Here is a 24669-nt window from a genome sequence, read left to right as displayed (position 1 = left end):
TTTTATTTATTTATAATGTGTTTAAATATTAATATTACTGAGAGGTACAACTTAATAGACACTTAAAAAGTAGAATTATATATTGTGTTAACCATTTTGCAATTTATATGTACATCAAATCATCACGCTGTACACCTTAAGCTTACACAGTGTGGTATGTGAATTATATCTGGAAATTTAAAAAAATTTTTAAGTGAAACCTAGTTCATTTGAAGGTTAGACTCTGGATGGGAGACTTGAAAGCTGCTTCAATTCTTTTCTTTGAAAGGTTGGAAAATGGAGTAAAAGTAATTTAATTAACATTTTATGTTGGACCCAAATGCAAAGAAATTCTTACCCTTGAGAACAAAACAATTATTTTCACATTTCTAAGCTGCTGATCTAAATAGAGTATATTTGTTTTAACTTAAATGCCATGTGCAATTTTTAATTGAAATATATTTGACATGTAGTATAATATAAATTTAAGGTGTACAATATATTGATTTGATACATTTATATATTGTAATATGATTGCCATTGAAGTGATAGTTAGCACCTCCACCACATCACATAATTATCATTTCTTTTTTTGTGGGAATAATTATGATCTAGGTCTCTTAGCAAGTTTGATGATTATAATACAGTATTGTTGTCTATATTCATTATTCATTATACACTTGATCTCTAAGACTTATTTGTCTATTAGTTGCAAGTGCTACATGCAATTGATGTTTAAGTGGTTAGCAGTGGGATTGGTAAATATCTGCAGTTAATTCTGTTTCCTGGTCTTTTGAAGCACTTTGGGATTCAGTGCACTTTGCTAAAATACCTCATAATCATTTTCACAATAGTTTTTAATGAATTTTGGAATGTGATGCCATGTGGAAATATGTGTATTTTCAATATCCATTACATTAACTTAGTGTGATATTTAAAATAATTGTAATCTTCCCAAATTGAACAAAAGGTGAAAGGATCTTTTAGAACCCCAGTATGTTGTTTCAGAACCAAAGATTGCATTTACTTTAGGGATTGATGTGAATTTTTTGTGTTTGCTCCAGTATGGATTTGCCCTTTTGCGTAGACGGGCCCTGCAGTTAGAAGAGCTTACCTTAGGTAAGGACACACCTGACAATGCTCGGACCCTCAATGAACTGGGTGTTCTCTACTATCTTCAGAATAACTTGGAGTGAGTACCATGGTGTTTATAATGAAAACAAGTATCCATTTTTCTCTAAGGTGCAAAGGTGTTTTATATTTCTATCAAGTCAAGCTAGAAGAAATCAATAGAAACCATGCCAGATTTCATGTATGATATGAACATAGCCACACTTAACAAAGACCATGGCATTTTTTCTGCTGTTTTCTTTCACATGGTTTCTTCAGTAACTAAAAAGTTATTCTGTAGCTTCCTTAGTATTTTCCTTGTTTATGAAAAGTGAGTTTGTGTGGCTATCATACACGAGACCTCATAGACTAAAGGAGAATAAAGAAAAGAATGTAGATGGGTGCTAGTTTTCTTCTTCAGTTTAAATGGACATAAAAAACAAAATGATAATATTTATACTTTCTGGGGGAAAAAAGTGTTTGGGAGCTTCTTTGGGTGTCAGAAATATATAACAAATTTGATACTTTGGACATCAAAAAATGTAACAAATATTTAGTCTACTTCACAAAAAGTTTTTCTATTAAAAATTATTAAATACTAACCCCAAAGGGAGAAAGAGTGAATATCAAAATCTTTTGTTTGAGTTAAGTCTAATTATATATATGTGTGTGTGTGTGTGTGTGTAATTATATATGTATGTGTGTGTGTGTGTGTGTGTGTGTGTGTGTGTGTGTGTGTTATAAATATTTATTTCAGAGAGGAAAGGAAAGATATAGAAACATCAATGTTAAGAGAGAATAATTGATTGGCTACCTCCTGCACATCCCCTACAGGGGATCTAGCCACAACCCAGGCATATGCCCTTGGCTGGGATCGAACCCGGGACCCTTCAGTCCACAGGCCGATCCTCTATCCACTGAGCCAAACCAGCTAGGGCAGGTCTAATTATTTTAAAGGTATAAAAAGTTTGTTTTGGAAAATATTTATGGGTTCATCTTTTTGGAGAGGTGAGGCAGTCATCCAAATGTTTCAGGCCTTCACACTATCAGGAAAGCATTTTTACTTTTGGAAAAGAGCAGGAAGGGAAGAGGGTTGAGAAAGAAGGAGGAAGGATTTTGAGCTGAATCCTTTATTTTAACTCCCTTGGATTTAAAAATAAAAATGCTTCAGATCTCCACCTACCCAGGACTAGAGATTCTGATTTCTAGAGAATAAGCTGTTTAAACCATTTTGGGGTTTTGCTCATAGAACAGCTGACCAGTTCCTGAAACGTTCCTTAGAAATGAGGGAGCGCGTTCTGGGACCAGATCACCCTGACTGTGCCCAGTCTTTGAATAACCTGGCGGCTCTATGCAATGAAATGAAACAGTATGATAAGGCGGAAGAACTTTATGAAAGAGCTTTAGACATTCGAAGACGAGCACTAGCTCCTGATCACCCTTCTTTGGCTTACACAGTGAAGCATCTTGCAATCTTGTATAAGAAAATGGTAAGTAATCCCTGGCGTGCTTGCATGTGTTTTATAATAGTATAGCTATTAAACCATAATTGCCATCAGCAACATCATTTGCCTTCTGATAGATTTTTTAAAAGACTTTTTATTGATTTTTAAGAAGAGGAAGGGAGATGGAGAGAAACATCAATGTGATGAACATCAGTTGGCTGCCTCCTGCACTCCTCCTACCCAAGATCAAGCCTGCAATCTGGGCATGTGCCCTGAGAGGAAACAAACTGGCAACTTTTTGATGCTTGGGATGATGCCCAAACAACTGAGCCACACTGGCCAGGGCTAGATAGATTATTGTCTATGAGCTTTTAAATCATAATGATATATTTTTATAACAAATAGCTGAGTAGTACATTTAAAAATATTATTTCAGACTTAATAAATTAAAGTGCTGGTTTGCTTTTGTTAAAATACATTCTAAACACAAATGCATTCATCAGAATTCTAATTAAACTTATTTTCATATTACATTTCAGAAGTTCTGAAATTCGCCAATGTTGTTTTCTGTGTTAAGTTATCATAAGCATAAATCACCCAATTGTCATTGCTAAAGGAAGAGTTTTTGTAGTTGATTAAATAAGCATTTTAATTTCACTCTTCTCTTTGTCTACAATGAAATGTAATGAACTAAATACCATTCTTTGCCATAGGGTTCTAGCCAGAGTGATGTTTGGAACTTATATAGCTTTTCTCCAAAAAATGCCAGACAAGTTTGCTTTCATTTAGTGGCAGTAACAGAGCAGCGACAGGCTGTCTCTACACTTTGCAGGACCCTCTACTGGTCATGCAGACATAAAGTTGTTTTAGTAAGAAGGCTCCGTTGTTGTTATTTCTCCCCAACAAGTGAAAAAGAAATAATTGGAAAATCTGAAAAGGATTTGGTGGAAAAGTAGTTTTTATTTTGATGCCATCTCCAAATTATGTATAGTAGCAAACATATATAAGGTTTACATAAATAATTGCTTATTAATTATTGTATTACTTTCCATACAAACAACTATAAACCTACTTTTGCCCCACCCTGTACTTTAATTGTAAGGTTTTTACTTTACCAGAAACAGTGAGTAATAATGGGTGATCCTAAAGAGCTTTCTGAATTATCAAACAAAATGTTTTATATTCAACATAACTTTACTTACATATAGCTATCTATAAACTTAACCATTAAACTGGGAGGTAATGCTTCTGAATTTTTTTCTCAAAAATTACTTTTTGATACAAAAGTTTATTTATGGAAAAGTTCTAATCAGGTGATATTTATTGCTTTAATGTTCTTGTTAGATTTCACTTTTGTGTTTTAGGGGAAACTTGACAAAGCTGTACCTTTGTACGAGCTGGCTGTTGAAATCCGGCAGAAATCCTTTGGCCCAAAGCACCCTAGTGTAGCTACTGCCTTGGTGAACTTAGCTGTTCTCTATAGCCAAATGGTAAGTTCCCACACTTTAACTCTTCAAAAATGAATGGTGTTTAGGTATGATATAGGTAAACATGAATTAGATGTGGCACAGTAAAAATAATTAAAGGAAATTGAAGGTTGTTTATCTACAAATGCTTCCTTTAGTACTTGAGAAATTATTGAAGTCCCACTCCTCTTCGTGTAAAGCACTGACTGTTTAGTTCATTGCATAGGCTGTTTTTAAATTCTGGAGACTCCCTACATCTCTCTATCTAATATCATCTTTAAGCTTCAGCATTTGCCTGTAATGGGTGAGAAACAGGTATGGTACCAACTGGGTGATAAAGAAACACATAATGTTTGTGTTTATATAATTGGATTAAGGTCAATGGTTACCAACCCAGGTCTAAAGCCAGTTTTTGATTTTCTATTATACTGCTTCTCCCATGATGATTACTTATAAATTAATCTGTTTATCCACATGTTTTAGGAGGATATTAACATTTAAAAAGTGCTTATTCAACTTGTCAGCTTAATCTAGAATACATTAATAGTAATTTCATAAACCCAGTGTGTCCAAATGAGTGTTGTTAATTTTTTTTAATAAGAAAAAACACATTGAAGCCTTGCCACTGTATGAAAGAGCATTAAAGATTTACGAAGACAGCCTGGGTCAGATGCATCCTCGAGTTGGAGAAACTTTAAAAAATTTAGCTGTGCTTAGGTAAGAATTTTTTCAATTTCCTCATACAGCCTAACTATCTTTTAAAACATCTTTTAATTTGACTCATCATGGAACAACAACAAAATACTGACTGCTGAATGTTTTTTTCTTGGAGGTGGGTTGTTTCTGGTTGATTTCCTTCAAGAGATACAGTAGTATCTAGAAGTGAAATGAAGGCTACACGATGTATCTTGCAGAAGAGTTTATCATGGCAAATATGAAGGATGGTTTACATGTGCAACCAGCTGGGTCTGGAATAATATGAGCAATTTGCTGTCCTCAGAGCTCATTTACCATGAAGTACATGTTGACTTCTGCTTTGTGTGTGTTCAACTCAGGACATAGAGAATATCTAATTTCCCTTAGCAATTTCACTGCATCCTTCATAACAGTCTTAATGGTGTCCATGAGAAACTGAAATGTTCCTTAGCAGTACAAACAGAAAGGAAAAGAGTTTGGGTGTTCTATTTTTTCTGGTCTGTTTTAGTAAATAAACAGGGGAAATGAGTGATTATTCACTTTTTTGTGGGTTTTTTTGCAGGGGGGTATCCTATAAGGTCATTTAGAATTGTTAGAAGGTTGTATTCTGATTTTAAGAGGTTTTTATTTTCTCTCAAAGCTATGAAGAAGGGGATTTTGAAAAAGCTGCTGAACTATACAAAAGAGCAATGGAAATAAAAGAAGCAGAAACGTCACTTTTGGGTGGAAAAGCTCCTTCCCGACACTCATCGAGTGGAGATACATTTAGTGTAAAAACAACCCATTCTCCTAATGTTTTCCTTCATCAAGGACAAAGGTAGTAGCAGCAATCACAATTCACTGCAAGTGCGTATTAGAAGAAAATGATGAAAAAACACTTGAAATATTAGAATTTAAAATTAACTAAAAATGTTTTTAAGAAATTTTATTTTTACTTTGTCTGATTTAAGTGGTATTTGCATTAAATTGTATTGGGTTACATTGAAGTTTGAGTCATGATTATGTCCGTTTTAGTTAAAAGAATTAACTTTCCAGTTGTGGGACCCAGGGCTGCAGACGCTAGAATCCTAAGATGCCATGAAGAGTAAGTTGGTCTGTTCAACAAGAGCTGGCAGAGCAGTTATGCAGAGTTCAAGAACTGCGTGATTCTTTTCATCTCTCAAAAGCTACTTTACCTCACCATTCCTTATGTTCCTTTTCAGCAGTAGTCTGGCCCAGTTCTCTACCTCAAAGAAAAGTTTCAAGGAATAAAGGGGTAATGTTTATGAAAAGGATGAATTGTCTTTTGTAAAGTGACTAGTAATAGGAATCTCCGCTTTTTTTTTCCCAAATTCTACCTTTTCCTTGAGCAGATTGGGCCAATTCCTCTGCTTTCTGTGCTCTGTACATTGTGTATTATTTGTCTGTGTAGTATATATCTGCATAAACTGAAGTCATTAATGCAGCAATGTTGGCATTCTTTGGCCTTATCCAAAATATGGACGTGACATTCTCCTGTTTTCTTAAATGGCCTAAATCTGTCTCTTCATTTATCTCCAACTCAAATTAGTCTGCCTTTTATACTGAAAATTAAATATTTTATAGCTTTTGTAAATATTGCCACATTTTGGATATTATTTTGTACCATCTATGTATTTATATATAATAAAATCTTCAATTTTAATACTTGGTAAAAGACATAATAACCATACTTCACTGTTTTAAAATAAAAGTGCAATTTTAAGTTCCCCTTTTTCTACTCAATACAAGAGGGTTATATAACTAAAAAATACATTACCAAAAGGACTGCATGTTGTCCCTACTCGCTGAGTAGTTTGCTCAACTTGAGCTTTGGTGAGTGTATAAGCTTTTGGTGACTTTAAGGCCTGGCTACTCACAGGGTGGTTCATGAACCCACCATCTGGAAGCTTGCTAAAAATTCACTCTTGAGATTCTCCCCAGACCTTCTAAATCAGAATCAATTTAGCTAGATCACTGGGTGATTCAGATGCACATAAATTTGAGAAGCAATGGTCTAACTCTAAGGCACTGCAGTGGTGACTTAAAAGAAATTAGGTAGGCTCTTATAAAGTGAACAGCCTTCTTCCCCTTTTTGAGAGACATTCAAGAGGGGGAAAAAAGATCAAATATGACCATAAGATATCTTTCTGAGTTTGCCAGCTATGAAAGGCACAAAGTAATTTAATTTACAAATATACCAAATATTAATTTTATAATTAAGCTATTAAGAGTTTAAAATTTGATTATTTGGTGATAATAGTACGTTAATACAAGTAATATATTAAGTTTAAATGCCTTAATAAAACTGCTTTAGAATATAATTTGAGATCAAAGTACTAGAAGAACCTTGAAAAAAGGCAAAACTAGCAAAAGAATAATATCCATTTAGTAGCAATAACAAAATTTGGACTTGAAAAACAGAAAATGGAAACTTCATATTCTTCAAGTTAATGTTATGGTAGTTATTATGATAAAAATTCACTAATTACATCTGGGAGGTAATGACTATTTCAAAAACTTTAAATATAATTTTTAAAACTATATTTTGATCATACTACTTAATTGTACTACCAATTCAAATGTTTTAATATAGATTGCTTACTTATGAAGAAAAAAATAGCAGGGACAGACATTTATGTGTATTTGAGGTTCTCATATTGGATTATGTTCATTTTAATATATATCTTCATGATGAAAAGGTAGCTTTCAACAACTCATAGTTATAAAACTGAATTGCTAGGATCCAAATTATGGTAGTTATAATTAATTTTATTAATAATACTTTATAGAAAGGAATTTAAAAATGCAATTTGGGAGGGGTCAAAGCTTCATTAATACTCTTAAATGAGATCAACCGAAGGACTGAAGGACTTGTATGCATGCATATAAGCATAACCAATGGACGAAAAGACACTGGGGAGGGGGGTAGGGTAGGCCAGGAGAGGCCAATGGGGGGGGAAAAGGAGACATATGTACTACTATTTGTAATACTTTAAATAAAATTAAATTTTAAAAAGATAAATACTCTTAAATGGTTACTTGTGTTGGTCAGGGTGTTTGTAGGTATTCAGGGACTATTTTTATATGAAGAAACCCATAGTACATATTTTCTTAGCTGTATAAAACATTTGAGTAGTATCACAAATTCTTATTAACAACTAGAGGCCTGGTGCATGAAATTCATGCACTGAGGGGAAGCCTCAGCCTGGCCTGCACCCTCTTGCAGTCCAGGACCCCGATGTCCAGGAATCAAGCCTAAGCCAGCAGTCAGACATTCCTCTTGCAGTCCAGGGCTCTCACAGTCCAGGACCCCTCGCTCCTTACTGCCCGCCTGCAGCGGAGGCAGGAGAGGCTCTTGCCACTGCCACTGCGCTCACCAGCTGTGAGCCCAGCTTCTGGCTGAGCAGTGCTCCCGTGTGGGAGCACAGTGACCACCAGGGGGCAGCTACTGCGTTGAGCGTCTGCCCCCTGGTGGTCAGTGCAGGTTATAGCGACCGGTTGTTCCGCCACTGGGTCCATTTGCATATTAGGCTTTTATTATATAGGGTGAGGGAAGGGATTAAAGTTGAACATATGGTTTGTTTCTCTTTCACATTAGAAACAATAGTGTTAATCTTGTCAAGCACCGTGGGTTTATTTAGTAGTGTGAAATTCAGTAAGGATTAATAATCAGCTGCCTACATATACAAGTTTTCATGGCAATCAGACTGTCAAGAGAGCACTCTAGGTTGCAAAAGATACCTGTTACCAGATTTTTTTTTTCTGGCAAAATAATCCAGTAACTATTTTAAAATATATATTTTTTATTTCAGAGAGGAAGGGAGAGGGAGAGAGAGATAGAAACATCAATGATGCAAGAAACTCAATTGGCTGCCTCCTGCACATCTCACACTGAGGATCAAGCCCGCAACCCAGGCATGTGCCCTTGACCAGAATCGAACCAAGTACCCTTCAGTCTATAGGCCGACGCTCTATCCACTGAGCCAAACCGGGTAGGGCAATCCAATAACAATTTTTAATGGAAGATAGAATACCAAAAAGTTAAACAACTTAGACATGATTTGGTGATATAAGACATCAGTACTGTGCAGTGCCAAGTTAAGAGCAGAAAAAAGGTCTTTAAAAAATGGTGAGTTCTAACTATTAAGACTTTATAAGTAAAATCTAACCAAATTAGTGTACCAGAGTTTAAAAAAGGAATGGGATTTAGGAAGACTGGATTTTTTTTTTAATTCAAACATCTCTAGTAACTAGAAAAGTTATTTTATAGAGGAATACACTAAATTTTTTAAATGTAACAAATGACCTAGCAAGGCAACTTAAGTTTCAAGGCTAGAAAAAGTATCCCTCTACCTTCCTGACATTACTTTAAACATAAGAATCACAATATAGTCCTAAAATCTCAAAACTAATATATTGAACATATTTTTGATCTGTGGGGCTTTCTGAAATAAGTTTTTAGGACTTTATTTTACAAGCGGGGAATGCACTTTTTAATTTTTACAAACATTGTCAGCCTACAAATACAATTTAGACATGCCTATCTTCAAAGCAAAAAAATCATCAAAATAGGAGATTAGCAATAACTGCCTACAGATCTTACCTCGGCTTCTGTCTTCCTCCTCATGACATTGGGAACATGAGTTATATGGGCACTCACTCAAATAATGGTTACACATGCATGTTTTTTTATTGGTCTCCAAACAGTTGGAATTTTACTTCAACCAAGGCTCTCTGAGCCTTCACTATTTGTATACAACTCTAGGAAAAAAACAGTTGTATCAATTTATGATTTAGAGGTCATGATCTGGGAAAATGATCCTCTTCCAGTAAATAAATATAACAGTCATTTCAGAGGCACTTTAGGCCTCTTTAATGCCCTATCCAGGACAAACCCTTTCCAATATTTAATTACCTAAAAACTACCAAATTTAAGTGAAATAAAGTATTTATAAGGTAACCCATATCATGGGTATAATCTAGATGATCTTAGTCTAAATTTATCCATTACTCCTCAATAAAGTACAGTGATTCCAGGTATGTGTCCACAGATGCAATAATTTCTTTTCCTTGGTCAGTGCAGAAATATAATTTGTACTTCTTCAAAGTACCTTTATCTGTCTACCCATGAAAAAAACTTCCTTTTAGTTGCCTGATTTTGAATATATAATCCACAAGTTTACAACTTTTCCATTGACTACATTTCAATTTGTAATCAGGAAACATTTGAGAGAACGATATTATTTTATAGGTTAACTATTTTAAATTCATTGCTGGCCAAGTTAGTAGTAGTGGGCAGTCTCTTATAGAGAACAATTCCAAAACAATGAGTACATGGCCTGCCAGCTCAAATCAATAGGTTGTACCTCTTGCTCTTTCCCTATATTTCAGGACCACATACTGCTTTATTGCCCATGGCCCAAACCACAAAGGATTACTGGAAAGAAAAGGAATGTGTAGGCATCAACATCAAATTGGTCCTTTCTTCCATCCCTCACAAAAGGCCAAAACATCTCAATGGCTAAGTTTTCAATAAAACTTATAACTGCCTAAAATAATCCTTTGAAATTTTCTTACTAGAATGAAACATGAGTTTTAGGAGAGTTATTGATTTAGTTGAGGCTGTGAGGTAACAACAAGCAACAGTAATAGTATTTTTAGAAAGTATAACAATTTAGCAAAGAATACACATCAATTGATGGTCCCTAAGTTTTGTCAGTTTTAAAATGACTTTTTTTAATTGCAAAGGAATAGGTTTAAACACAGAAAATAAAATATAGTCCAGTCCATTATCTACATATTCTTCATCTTGGCCATGAGATCTTCCAAGCTTTCACCAGAATCTTCCACTGTTACATCGGGAACAGAATCTGCTTGCTATCAACAAATGAGGGAAACATAGTGAAAAAATAACCACATAAAATTCTTGATGCTTAGAAATATGTAATCAGTAAGCTTTAACCATGTTCTACAAGTTTACAAAGTAAACTTCCTTTAGTACATATGCCTTCTAATTTTTAGGAGAGACAAAGTTCTTTACTTTCCCCACCAGTCTTTTGATTTACAAGGCAGTAATTTCAATATTCCTGCAATATCTACTAAAGTGGTACTTTTAAATAGTATTGTGGCTAAAACTACCAAATTAGGAATATGATATTTTCATTTAATCAAATCTATTTGACTTGATCCATTAATAAGTGAATAAAACTATTTTATATTTGTTTTCAAACAGTTAAGTTGTGCTGTGCACATGTCCATATTAGCATTGGATACCTCTCTTTCAGACATCTTAATGCCTATAGTAAAATATCTAATACAGGAAGTACTGTGTTGGCATTATAAAGGATGAAGATGAAAGATAAACACTTTTTTCATGTTATTTACTTATGGTAAATCATATTTTAGGTGTACCTTTTGGGGAACTGTATAGGCCACTGTTATTCCTTCAGGTAAGTCAGGAACTGGACCTGAAGAATTTTTCAGTTCCTCTTCTGAAACTTCAGAAACCAACTCAATACCTGTAGAGTTAAATTTGACCTTATTACAGTTTTTGAGGAACTTAAACAATAACAACTCAAAACTTGTATAACATTAATTATAATGAGATTCCCTTCCATAAAAGATATGTCATATGCTGCCATTTCCATTTATGAAAAGATTCCTACCCCACTCATTGTCTTCATGTAGTATCTCTTCCTCTTCTTGAACAACCTCCTTTTTGGGCAGTGCTGCTACCTTTTTCTATAGAAATCAAACAGTATCAAAGTATTTTTATTCATTCTCAGTTCTCCCAAGCATTAATCAATAATTCAGGCAGGCTTTTTGTCCTACCAAAAGCAAAAAAGGACTTTGAACACAATTTTCATTTGGAGGCATGGTGAATAAATTAAAAGTTTAAGGACCCAGAATCCAATTATCTTAAATTCCAAATCTAAATATTTTTTTTTCTTTTTTTAAGCTATTATCCTATGCAACATGTTCTCTCACACTTTCTGACAGACTGGCATATACCTTATATTCTTCCTGCTGTTTCCTGCAATTTCTGTCGTCGCACTGAGGATTTGGCTTCATGGACATAGTAGGAAAAAAATCCTGCATTGCATTGTATCCGAGGTAAAAACTAACAGTACCAAATTTTAACAGAAACCTAGAAAAACAAATCAAAGTAGACTTAAATAAAAGGATAAAAGTATTTTTAAAATCAGATTTTTAAAAAATTAAATCTTTATTGTTGAAAGTATCACATATGTCCCCTTTTTTCCCCCATTCTGTAACAAGAAACAAAGAAGACAAATTTATTCTCTTGTTTACAGGGCCTGGCTCATAAAAGATATTTGTTGAATGAAAGCAGGAAAGAAACCTCTTTCATCAGCCATAGAACTCTTTTTTGAACCTCTAATAAAGATAAAATGCTGCCAATTAAACTGTGATTATGTCAACAATTTTAAAAAGCATGCTGATTTTAGAGAGATTAAAATGTAGAAGAATGATATATTAAAAATTCCTGAGATATGATACTAAATCTAACCAATTTAAAATATTTTTTATATAAAACTTACTATAAAGTTTACAGTCTTAAATGTATAGTTCAATACAATTTTACAAATGTATTCACCCATGTAATCACTACCAGATCAAAATTATAGAACATTTCCAGTATGCCACAAAGCTTTCTGTGCTCCCTGCTGGTCAAATCTGATTCTTTTTAGAAAATCATGTATATAAGATAAACAACAAAAGGAAAAATATTTGCAAATTTATGTTCTTTTCTATTGTTTTTAAAGAAAGAGAAACATCAATCTTTGTTTCATTGGTTGATTCTTGTTTTTTAAATTTTATTTATTGACTGATTTTTAGAGAAAGGAAGGAAGAGAAAAAGAAACATCGATTTGTTGTTCCACATATTTATGCATTCATTGGTTGTTTCTTATATGTACCCTAACAGGGGATCGAACCTGCAACCTTGGTATATCAGGACGTCACACTAACCAATTGAGCTACTCAGCCAGAGTATAAATGTATGTTCTTAATATACATCAAGGAAAAACAAAAAAAAATTTGAGCAGAGAATATGAGCAAATAATTCACACAAAAGTACAAGTGCTCAAATTATCACAAATAACAAAATTGAAAGAGATACCCATTCTTCACCTATTAGATTCACCAAGATTAAAGAGTTTTACAATATCAAATAATATCAAAGGTGTGGGTGGACTAGGTACTCCTACACTGTGATGGAAATGTACAATCCCTTTGAAAGAAAAATTTAGTAATATGTCAAAAAATTTTGCATAAGCCCAGAAACTCCACTCCTAAAAATTAAAACTGTACAAAAATCTAGTATACAAAGATATAGAAAAAGTTATTGTTTGCAGCATTATTAATAACTTAAAATCGGTAAGCAGCCTAAATGTGCATCAATAGAGGGCTTATACTATAAGTATGACACATAAGAGAGTAATTTATAGCCATAATTTCCCCCTTTTCATATTATTCTATGAAATGTTTAGATAGTTTGCACAAGCTATGAAATAGCTCTAGACATTTGCCTTAAGAGTTCTTATGTATGCTTTTTATAATATCTTTGCTGGTAGTGGACACTTCTGATATCAGAGTGCCTCCCTATAGCATGTTGCAGTTTGTTCTTATATTGGAGGCTTAGGAAACATAACTAAGCTTATTAGAGTTGCAACAAAAAATGGCCTGAGAGAGGGAACACCTAAAGGAGTTGTCCTTTTAATTAAGTGTGAATTGATTCAAAAACTCTTTGACATTAATTTTGGCTGTAAAGAAACCTTTGTCCTTTTTAGTTATAGTCTAAGTCAATGATTTTCAACTGGTGTGTTGTAATAATTTTTTTTAAATACGTTTTTATGATTTTAGAGAAAAAGAGGAAGGGATAGAGAGGGAAAAAAACAACAACATTGATGAGAGAGAAGCATTGATTGGCTGCCTCCTGCATGCTATCAAGCCTGCAATAGGGTATGTGCCCTGACCAGGAATGGAATCGGTGACCTCTTGGTGCACAGGACAACACCCAACCAACTAAGCCACACTGACCAGGGCCGCAAGAATTTTTAAAACATGCAATACCTATCCATTTAAGTTATGTTAGTAAGGTATATTACATACAAATAAAAAATATATATTATACATAGTATATAAAATAAAAAATATATGTATATTTAAGACTAAATTTTAAAAACTAAATTAAATACTTTGCTGGTAGTTCCTATATTTAAAATACTTCATGAAGTATCTTTTTTTTTAATCAAAACAAACAAGACTATTCAGAAAAATTAACCTTCACTCACTTTAACACATTTTGTACCAAGATCCCAGCAACCACGCCCATAGTGGTGGGAAGACTGGCTGCACAAACACCCTCTCGTTTCAGAGTCTTTTCATCAATATTTGCAGCAACTACAAGTGGCGGGGCACACTACATGAGAAAGAATAAAAGAAAATATATTTCAAAGAAAGGGAAAAAGTATGTGTTCCAAGTAGCCGTTAATCATATTCAAAGTCTGTTTTTCTTTGAACTATAATACATATTCAATGCCCCTAGGAACTCTTGTATTTAGTGAAAAATAACCCAAAATTAATTATACATACCGCAAAACAAGCAGATTCTCCAGGAATTATAAGCTGTATGTGCCCCGAAACTGCATTTTCACTGACCCCAGACTCCATCCATGTTTGTCCAAGTTCATTACAAGCCTTGGTAGAAGTAGATAAAAATAAAAGAAAGAACATAAAAGAGCAAGCTGTAAGTTACCATAATTTCTTTTCATGAAAAAAGTGGCATTTAACTAAATGAATTACCATGAATTTTGTAAAATTAATTTTCAGAATAAAAAATTAAAAGTTGTAAATAATGGAATTCCTTGGCAATTGTCACACTCTGTTTAAAATAAACTGACAGATGTGGGGAGAGGTCAATGGGGAGGGGGGAGGGAACATATGTAATACTTTCAACAATAAAGAATTAAAATTTTTAAAAATAATAAATAAATAAAAATGAAATAAACTGACAGGTAAGTAGTCAATAAATATCTAATTAAATTAAGTCTATTGGATTTCTTATCACATTAATGTAAAACTTGGAAACTTGATTTTTCTAAAATTATTTCAGCAACAAAAATGCAAAACTTCATTTGAAAAGCTGAAAACACAAAGAAAAGAATTCAGTTTTATTTTTCAAAAGGCAATTTATATATATTTATATCTTTACTGAAAAGTAAAGTAACAAAAGTTAAAACCAAAGCTGACCAAGAGTATTATAAGTTATTCATTTATTTTAAAAATTGTACATCACTACTATCTGCTATTTTATAGTTTCCTCTATTGGCATCAGAAAGTAGGATATTGAAACCTATGCCACAATAGCAAGGCTAAGCAGGTTCTAAAGCATTAGAAAACATTTCAAAAGTAGGCTAAGGGAACATTAAAAACAAGTAAAACACATTATAAAAGGGTTTAGATGCAGAACTATTTTTAGGATGGGAAATATATACTGATAGAAGATACAGAATAGATAAGTCCATGAGTGTAACCTTTTACACAGTAGGAATACTCACTGTATTTATTGTCATTCGAGCTTCAAAATTATCCACACAGCTAAGAACTAGGTCAACAGGTTTTCCATCTTCTAATCCACCATTACTAGGCAAAGGAAATAAATGTTATTTGAAAAAATCAGGACACAAAATACATTCTAATTAGACTTTATTTTTGTTCAGTCACACATTTACTATTTCAGTAAATGTTTAAGTATAATTATAATATACTAAGTATTTAATATTAAAGATCCAGTATATATAGAGTATTGAGTAATTATTAGGAATATAACATCAAGGATACTATAGTACTTTTTACACAAGATCTACAAGGATGCAAGTATAAAGTCTGTTTACAAAAGTTACCATTTACCTATTAGCTTTCAGACTTTTATTCAAATGTAATGAGTTAATTGAATACAATTCATTATTTTAATGGTGTCACAAGAGTCTCTGCAGAAAACCACTTTCAGACAGAAATATATTCTAGAACACAAAATGTATAAATGAGGATTCCTTGTTACACTATTATAATAATAGGGGTTTTTGGTTAGTTTTTCTTTTGTTGTTACCATTGTATTTTGGACAATATATACTTTTTACTGAGCTCCCAGTATGTAAAAATTACACAAAAATTAACTATTCTAAAAACAAAACTATGTTTCTTTTTACCAATGCACTGAATTAATCATCAGCACATTTTCTATAATACTTGTTTAACTGAGCTGGACATGTGCAAAATATTCATAAATAAAATTTTACCTTATTCTATCCATGAAATGTTGAAAGTTTTCTACTGTGGTTATATTATAGTTGTGTACTTCAAAAAGAACATCAGGATTAATGTTCCTAAAAGGGGAAAAAGAAATTATTATAGTAGGAATAGTAAGAGAAAGCAAGAAAAAGTACTAAAGATCATTTAACAGAGATCAGAGAAATGGAATTTAAGCTATTCAAAGAAAAGCCTGTCCTCTTCTCCATCTTTTGTCCCACATCAAGGACTACATTCAAGGACTAGGTTTATAATGTGTAGATTATCAGAAGGCTTACAAAAACGCTCCCACAGCCTGTGAACTGGAAATTAAGTCTTATCCCCTCTGTTAGCTACATTTCAGCCTGACAGAAGAGCTCCTTTGTTCCTTATTCAATTCAGTGCAGTATGTTTGGGCTCACAAAGAAAATTCCTAGAGCAAGGCTTGGCCACTTATGGCCTTTCCATCAAAACTGACCTGCCACCTATTTTTGTAAGGTCTGCAAGCTAATAATGGCTTTTACATTTTTAAATGGGTGCAAAAAAGAAAGTCAAAAGAACAACAATCATTTCATGACATATAAAAAATATATAAAATTTTAATTTCAGAGCCATAAAGTTTTATTGGAGCAGAGCCATGTTCATTCATTTTTATATTGCCTACAGATGCTATTACACTATAAGTGCATAGTTGAGCAGTTTTGACAGAAACCATATGGCCCTCAAAGCCTAAAGTATTTACTATCTAGTCCTATAAAGGAAAAGGTTGCCAACCCAGATCCAAGAGGTAAGAGAATTCTTTGCAGAAGTGAAAGCTTCATTCCTGCAGAGAAAAATTCAGGTCCATTTATGCATTAGATTAACTCATACCAAATACACAAAGATTTCACTAAATAGAGTCTTTAATTGCTATTCCACTTACCTCAAAGTATGTTCTGCTGCTTGAACTTTACTTAATCCTGCTTGATGAGGTTGGAAGAAAAGTCTATTCATATTGGCCAGTTCCACCTTGTCATAGTCAAAGAGTAGTAACTAAAATGAAAATAGTGATATTCTGATGAAAAACATAAGAAAGAATGAACTGGTGGATTTTACATTTGATAGGTTTAACAGTTTGGCAGTAATAATAAACTCTGAAACTCTAGGTGCCATATATTAACTCATTCAATGCCCATATGAGGTATGTAGATACTATTATCCTCATTTTAGAAAGAACTAGGACACCTGCTCAAAAGCCACTGAGCTAATTTGCAACAGAAAAGGGATTTGAATTCAAACATTCTCAGTGAAGCATCTGTACCCTAACCACAATGCTGTACTGACTCTCTAAATTATTTGCTAAGAAATTAATGTTCATTTCATTTCATTCCTATTTTTGCTAAAAGCCAAGAACCCATTAGATAAATTTTTTCAATAAGAAAAATACAAATGCCATAACTTAAAACTATAGTAAAGAATGACTACTTTTCTGAATATGACACTTACATATACAACCATGCCATGGCTAAAGCATTATTCCAAATAGAATTACTAACCAACCACTTAATTATTGTTTCCTGCTATATATTTAGAAATGACAGTGTTACACACACACACACACACACACACACACACACACACACACTTAAAAATGGCCAAAAGATTCCATTTCTTATCAGAACAGGGTGGAACCAAGGATTTCCAAGTTCCCTTCCTTGGTCTAAAATTCTGTGACAGTAATACAATTCTCAGCATCCCAAATTTAACAGTAAAAACAAAAATGGTATTTTCTTCTTCTCAATACAGAAACACTAACCTGGCCCATAAAAACAGCATGTAAGTAACCCTTAAAATCTTGCTAGAAAAGATATCACTCATGACACCTATGATAATTTTCTAACCCTGGAGTCTCCAAAATATGATTTATTTAAGCTCATTCAACAATATTTACTAGATCAGGCCAAGCATTAAGTCTGAGTTTCAGCCTCATAGCTGGTTTATGAATAAGTTGCAGGAAATCCTAAATTTAGGGACAAGAGGTGTGACTCTGCCACTAATTAGCTCCAATCATGAATAATAAGTCACTTTCACTTTTTAGGGCTGTATCCTCATCTATAAAATAAAGCAGCTGATATAGATCTGGTAATCCAGGGTGGGCTGCGGATTCCGGAAACTTTCAGGAATAAGATGTGATCTCTGGGTCTCCAATCTTCCACTTCCCTACTTAACTTCATGAATTAGCTTCTTTTTTTATCTGTTTTACACATTGGAGAAAGAGTTCTGAAATTTACCTATGTGTAGATCCTTAGCATATAACCTTGAGTGCACACTGGAATCACTTAGGAAGTTTTTAAAAAATACAGATGTCTGGGTCCCATTCCCAGAGATTCTGATTAACTTCTTTTTATGGGGTGCAGTGTGGACATCAGAATTTTTTTAAACTTCTCAGGTAATTCTAATTACAGCAGTGTCTGATAATCACTGTTCTAGATCCTTGCTACTCATAATGTGGCCTGGGCTAGCAATATCAAATATCAGCATTACCTAAAGCTAGTTAGAAATACGGAAGCACTTTCCCAAATTTAGTATGCATATGAAACATCTGGCAATCTTGTTAAAATACAGATTCTGAGTCATATCTGGGGTGGGCCTGGGAGTCTTCATTTCTAACAAGCTCCCGGATGATGTTGATGCTACTACTTCAGGGACCCTCTTTAAATGCCGTTCCTGGAATAACATCAGAATCACCGAACTTGTTAAAAATTAAATTCTTAGGTCCACCTGAAACCGACAGGATCAAAACCACTAAGGTAGGGTCTGGCAATCTGTGGTTTAATAAGCCTTCCAAGGGCTTCTGATGCACACCCAAACCTGAAAACCATGGATCTTCATGATCTGTACTATCCTTGGTCAGTCAACTATAAGCAACTGCTGGCTGGTTTTTGTAAGCCTCTTTACAGACTTTGAAATGTTAATAAACATTTTTAGTATTTTGATGTTGTCTTTTCTATATTGATAAATGAGTGCCAACTTTGAAACCACTTTCCTTTAAAAATTTGGTGTATGGAGTAAACCAACATATTAAAAAATATTGATAAATTTTATGGGAAAGTGAATGCTTTATCAAAATGACAAATTAAAGGGTATACATTTGTAGAAAGTTTATGTATTCAACCACTATATATTTAACATCATGGACTCAAGCTTTATAAGCCTAAGATTGGTAGACTGATACCTAGTATAAGGTCACTTCTCCTTCTTATCCACAATCTAAACCAATTTTAGGAAAAAATAAACATATATATATGTATATGAATTAAAAAACATCTGGAGCATTCTCCAGTTCAATTTCAAACACTTAAGTCCAAATTGTTTATATATTACTCCAAACAAAAATGTTCCTGAACACAATTAGGTAGTCCTTGTTTTTAATCAGCAATAATATCAGCTTCCAATTTGGTGGGGTTATGTCTTAACCCCCTCAGGTAGAAAGAAAAATCTGAATAAATACACCACAAATCAATAAACCATCAGTAATGGACAGGGGGGAGGAAGGGAGGCGCAGATTATAATTTGTACCTGATTTACTCCAGAAGTGAGTAGTTCTCTACATGATAGGCAAAGAGAAATGTTTTTACCTTACCAATGCCACATCTTGTCAGCATTTCAGCAGTCACACTACCAACTCCACCAACACCTACTATTGCTACAGCAAAGGTACGGATTTTCTGTAAAATGAAAAATTATATATGTCTTGGTTAATAAGTCTTTCTCAAAAATTATTTTAATTTATTGAAATCATCTTCAAAAACTTGGAAAGGTTTATCATACCTCATAGTCGCTTACAATTCCCATTCGTTTCAATGCCATCAGGCGGCTTAAAACAAAGAAAAAAAATGTTTTAAAGGTTATACAATCTTAGTGACATAGGTAAACATACATCACAGAAAATAGATGCCAAAAGTCAATCATTACTAATCTTTTAAAAGAGGAGAAATCTTTTCATCAGTTCAGTTTTACCAGATGAAACTAAATCAATGGAGCAGCTTTAAGAACACTAATGCCTGAATACACTTCCAGCCCATGCAACAAGATTTCTTAAATTGGAAATAATTTTCCCTCAACGTTTCTAAGATATGACTTTAGTGTCTTCTAGCTTCTGGAATTTTATGATGTGCCCTAGAGTGAATCTATTTTCATCCATTGTGCTGAGTACTTAGTGGACACTATCAAATTGTTTTTCAGTTCTGGGAAATTTCCTTGAATTTGATGATTTCCTTGTTTGTTTGGTTTGTTTTTCCTGGATTATCTTTCTGGAATTCCTATTATTTGCAAATTGGACCACTTGGACTGGTCCTCTACTCTTATTTCCTTTTTTCTATTTTTCATCATTCTAGTTTCCTACTCTATTATCTGTATTTTTTTCAACTTTATTTTCCAATCTTTCTATTGAAATTTTCATTTTTACTATTCTCCATTTTCAAGAATTCTTTTTAATCATCTGAATAGTGTTTTTTTGTTTGTTAGCTCCTTGTTCTGTTTTATTTACAACACACCATCACTCATCTAGGGATAATGATAATGTTGGGAATGTGTTATTTTGTTTTGTGTGGGTTGTTGTGTGTGTGTGTGTGTTGTGTGTGTGTTTATGTTAGGAGCTTCTCTCATCCTTTGTTCTGCTCATATTTAAGAATCAGACATTAATAAAGATGTGGGCAATGCTTGTTTGACTTTGGGCTTCACCATAAGGTGATCTGGTTGAGCTATTTAGCTGAAATCCACAATATTACTGTCTTTCAGTCTTTCTTCTTGGTTCTATCAATTTCTCTGGAGAAAAATCTTTCAATTCCCAGCCTGAAAGGTGTTTATGGCTGTTCGTTTGGGGGTGGTAAGTAGAAGAGCAAGGCTGGGAGTCATAGCACTCAGTATGTAAATAAAGACCTGCTTCAATTAATAGAAATCCTCCATTTTATTTCCTCCAATGAGTAAATCTCTAGTCTTCTCTTTTGGTAGGGGAGAGGCATTAGCATTAGCTCAGCTACAAAAAAGTGAAGTAAGAAACCTGGGCTCTGTTTCTTCAACAGATTTTCAATCATATCTTTTCTAGCCCTACCTTAAACCCTTCTAATTAGTACCTGTGTCCAATCCTGAGCCTTTGGGGAATTCTGTGGTGTAAACCGGATTGCAGGCTTGAGAATCAACTTCTCTAGATCCATTAAATCAGTTATCAGTCATCCATCATTTTTCTATTTCTAAAACTTTGTTACTATACCCAATGTTATCTCCGATAAGGGTTTAATCTCCAACATTTACAAAAATAAATAAATAAATAAAACTTTGTTACTATAATCTTCAAGTACAGGAACCTAACCATCCTCATTATTAATAGAAACCCTCTGTTTTTTCAATGGGGATTATTCTTTTATAAAATTCCTTTACTGTCATCTTGGTGGGATTGGGTAGACAAGGATAATAAATGCCTGTGATCAATCTGCCATCTTTACCTTGATGCTGTCTTTAATCTTCATAAATAACCCTAGAAAAATGTATTGCAATCCCCTTTTACAAATGAGGAAAAAAAGATTCAGGTTAACTTGGCCAAGATTAGCTAAATGGCAAATAAGTATTCGGAGCTGATTTTTTTAAACTAGCTTTTGAAACCAGGTTTTCTAACTTTAAAGCCTCTGCTCCCCTTTCAATTCTCTCCATATAGAATTATATCCTATAACACATCATTTTAGTTACTTGTGTTATTTGATCATTTCACAACCACTGAGTTTCTCAAATTAAAGCAAAAGCTCTTTGAGGGTCAGAGGCTTTCTATTATATTTCTTTTGTATCACTTAATGCAATTAAAATGAAGCTGAGCACTTACAAACCCCTCACCTATATTTTTTGATAACCCTGAACTTTGTAACTCCTACTACTCATATTGCAATCCTATGTTTACCTTTCTATATATCTCACACTCACCTGGTAATCTCTGACGGGAAATGACTATGTCTACTTTGTATCCCCAGTGTCTAAGCACAAGAGATATTCCATAAATGGTAGATAATATCATCCAGGAGGCTGGATATGAAAAGGTGTTCACTAAATACAGTATTTGCTAAACAAACAATTCAAAAAATTAAGGCTGACGTTTATCAAACACCCATGTACTAGAGAAGTGGTTTGGGTGACAACTGCCATTTCTTTCTTTTTTTATTTTATTGACTTTTTACAGAGAGGAAGGGAGAGGGATAGAGAGTTAGAAACATCGATGAGAGAGAAACATCGATCAGCTGCCTCTTGCACACTCCCTACTGGGTATGTGCCCGCAACCAAGGTACATGCCCTTGACCAGAATTGAACCTGGGACCCTCGAGTCCGCAGGCCGACGCTCTAGCCACTGAGCCAAACCGGTTAGGGCACAACAGCCATTTCTTACACAGCCGTGTTAATAAAGACAAGAGGTGCAAATAAGAAAATACTAAATGTTTAGATTTGAGTTCTGAAAGTTTGAGATTATTACAATGTCAACGGGTCGTCTCATGTTAAAATAATGTCTGAAAGATGAATCTAAATATATCCTCTACATCTCTTTGCTTTTCAGTCTTGGATGGAAAATTTCAAAATTTTCATTTGTAAAATTAGAAAATGTTTAAGGATGCCGAATGGAATAGTGTCCACTCGTTCTGGTTAGAGATGTCAGTTCATGCTTACTCAAACTCTTAAAAATGTTGATCATAAACTCTTCCTGTGTGGCAACACAGTTAAAATACATGCACCCTCCTTAAAGAAAAAGAGCAACAATAACACCTTTCCTGTTTCACCTACTTTAAAACTTTTCACCTACTTTAAAAACCATCCAATTTTTTAGCCACACTACTTAGTGGCTTTTTTCTTTTTAATGGGGAGACAGTTCCATGTGAACGTTGAGCCGGGCCAGGCCTTTTTATGTACCACTAGTTCCATGACCCCGAGGCAAGTCACAGCAGCTCTCCAAGCCTCAATGTTCTCACCTATAAAAAGGAGGTAAAATAACAGTAGCCATCTCCTAGGGTTGTGGTGGGGAGGAAAATGCATGAGCGACAACGCATGCATGAAAAGTGCTCAGCAGGTAGTATGAAGGCTCAGGTAATGTCAGTGTGGGTCCTGAACAATCAAGTCTTGTACGAAGCTTCGCGTGCATGTACAAGCTGGCCTAAGAATTGTACATAGACTGAGGTTTCCAATACACAGTACTCAACTCTGATAGAGATATCACTATTCTCCCCTCGCCCAAGGTTACGCAGCTACTAAGAGTGGGGAGGGGAATCCAATGAGGCAGACGCTCCAGTCCTTCCCCTAACCACTGCGCGGTATTCGTCCTGCGGAATTAACTAACCTTCTTAGGACAAGAAAAGGAAGAGGGGGCAGATCTGGTAAAATCCAATGGATTTTAGAGCTAAACAAGCTCTGCCCACCACGCCCCCCAATTGAGAAGCCTTTATGAGACTCGGAGTTTACGTTTAGCGGATTGTATACTGATGTCACCTTCTGCAAAGTTGTTCCTGTGGGTTTTATGGGACCGACTAGGGGCGGCAGGAAACTGGACACGTGTCCGGGGCAGGCCCGGGAGCAGTACCATATGGCTGATTCACTTGTGGGTTTTGTTTGTTAGTTTGTCTTAAGAGAAATAACATCTTTGACCTGTACTAAGGTCTCGCCTTGTCTGTTTGGAAACAGGACCCCAAAACAAGGCAAGGGAGGTGGGAGGCCGCGTGAGCAGGACCGGGGGGGGGGGGGGGGGAGCGCCCCACTCCTGGCCACTCGGGAGAAGGCGACCTCGCCCCTCACGCCCGCCTCCGACCCGCGGTCACCTGTAGGGGTTGGAGTCCACCACCTCCGGGCTCATCTTCTCGATGCGGGCGCGGCCGCCTCCTCCGTCGCCGCCCCCCAGGGCCCGCCGACTTCTTTCTTGGGCCAGTTCCCGCTCCAGCTCCTCAACCCGCCGCCGCAGCCGCTCCACAGACTCGGCCATGGCTGGGACTCCGGCCGCCAACGCTCCCTGCCCCGGCCGTCGCCGCCGCCGCCGCCCCACACTGACAGGGTTGCGGGCCCGTACGGAGAATCTAAGGGAGCACCAAGCGGCCCCCCGCTAGCCCAGAACCCTGGGGAAGGGCTCCCAGCGCCTCACAGAAAGACACGTCTCTGCCACTCCCGCGGGCGTCCCGCGGTACCACTTCCGGTTGCACACACACACACACACACACACACACACACACACACCACACACACACCCCTTCTAACGTGTCTCCTTTGCCGGGTCCTAAGAGACCAGGCCTCGGCAGGGCCGAGGTCCTAAGCGCCCAGAGCGGGCGGCCGGCGATATTGCCATTTCGAGTGGGCGGCTCAGAGAAACACCAGGAACTTTTATTCCTGGGCTCCAGGTCCAAACGGACCCTTTTCTGAAGCGGACCCTTCAGGTCTTCCGCTACAGGCTTAGAGGTGGCAGAGGCCACTGCGTTCTTATTTGCCGGGAGCGACTGACGCGGCTTTGCTGGCTTTAAAATTGAGGTCTCCGATTCTGAGGCTGACTGCTCATTTAAAATCCAAACACGAGAGAGGTTCTCCGGACATTTCCCAAGCAGAGCCGCAATCACCAGGGTTCAGCGGGCCAGTGTTGCTCAGCAACTGTGCCTAACTCGTGTGTGATTGGC

At 35.4% G+C, this 24669-nt stretch overlaps 2 protein-coding genes across 5 annotated transcripts in view; one reads left to right on the top strand and one right to left on the bottom strand.

The window, feature by feature from the left end:
* Nucleotides 1-5675, top strand: part of NPHP3 (nephrocystin 3) — a 33056-nt gene extending 27381 nt beyond the window's left edge. Inside the window, exons 23-27 of the mRNA XM_008153095.3 lie at nucleotides 1044-1171; nucleotides 2339-2579; nucleotides 3899-4024; nucleotides 4602-4717; nucleotides 5337-5675. Of these exons, the coding sequence (XP_008151317.2) occupies nucleotides 1044-1171; nucleotides 2339-2579; nucleotides 3899-4024; nucleotides 4602-4717; nucleotides 5337-5517 (792 nt within the window). The 3' untranslated portion in view covers nucleotides 5518-5675. The remainder of the gene's footprint in view (nucleotides 1-1043; nucleotides 1172-2338; nucleotides 2580-3898; nucleotides 4025-4601; nucleotides 4718-5336) is intronic.
* Nucleotides 5676-8692: 3017 nt separating this feature from the next.
* On the bottom strand, nucleotides 8693-24202 carry UBA5 (ubiquitin like modifier activating enzyme 5). Of its 4 annotated transcripts, XM_008153106.3 has the most exons (12): nucleotides 23830-24202; nucleotides 19817-19862; nucleotides 19624-19713; nucleotides 16929-17038; nucleotides 16018-16104; nucleotides 15277-15361; nucleotides 14312-14416; nucleotides 14011-14138; nucleotides 11708-11843; nucleotides 11362-11437; nucleotides 11108-11214; nucleotides 8693-10573 (listed from the first exon to the last, which is right to left on the bottom strand). In XM_008153106.3, exons 1-12 carry the CDS (start codon nucleotides 23988-23990, stop codon nucleotides 10490-10492), a joined length of 1215 nt encoding a protein of 404 aa, XP_008151328.1. In that variant the 5' UTR covers nucleotides 23991-24202; the 3' UTR covers nucleotides 8693-10489. The 4 variants fall into 4 exon arrangements, with proteins under 4 accessions (XP_008151328.1, XP_054585780.1, XP_027984892.1 ...); XM_054729805.1 differs by lacking the exon at nucleotides 19624-19713 and having other exon boundaries at nucleotides 19832-19862; XM_028129091.2 differs by lacking the exons at nucleotides 19817-19862; nucleotides 23830-24202 and having other exon boundaries at nucleotides 19629-19658.
* Nucleotides 24203-24669: the final 467 nt, after the last annotated feature.

This window comes from Eptesicus fuscus, chromosome 18, assembly GCF_027574615.1.
Source record: "Eptesicus fuscus isolate TK198812 chromosome 18, DD_ASM_mEF_20220401, whole genome shotgun sequence".
Classification (NCBI taxonomy): domain Eukaryota; kingdom Metazoa; phylum Chordata; class Mammalia; order Chiroptera; family Vespertilionidae; genus Eptesicus; species Eptesicus fuscus.
This window is presented reverse-complemented; position numbering and strand designations above follow the sequence as displayed.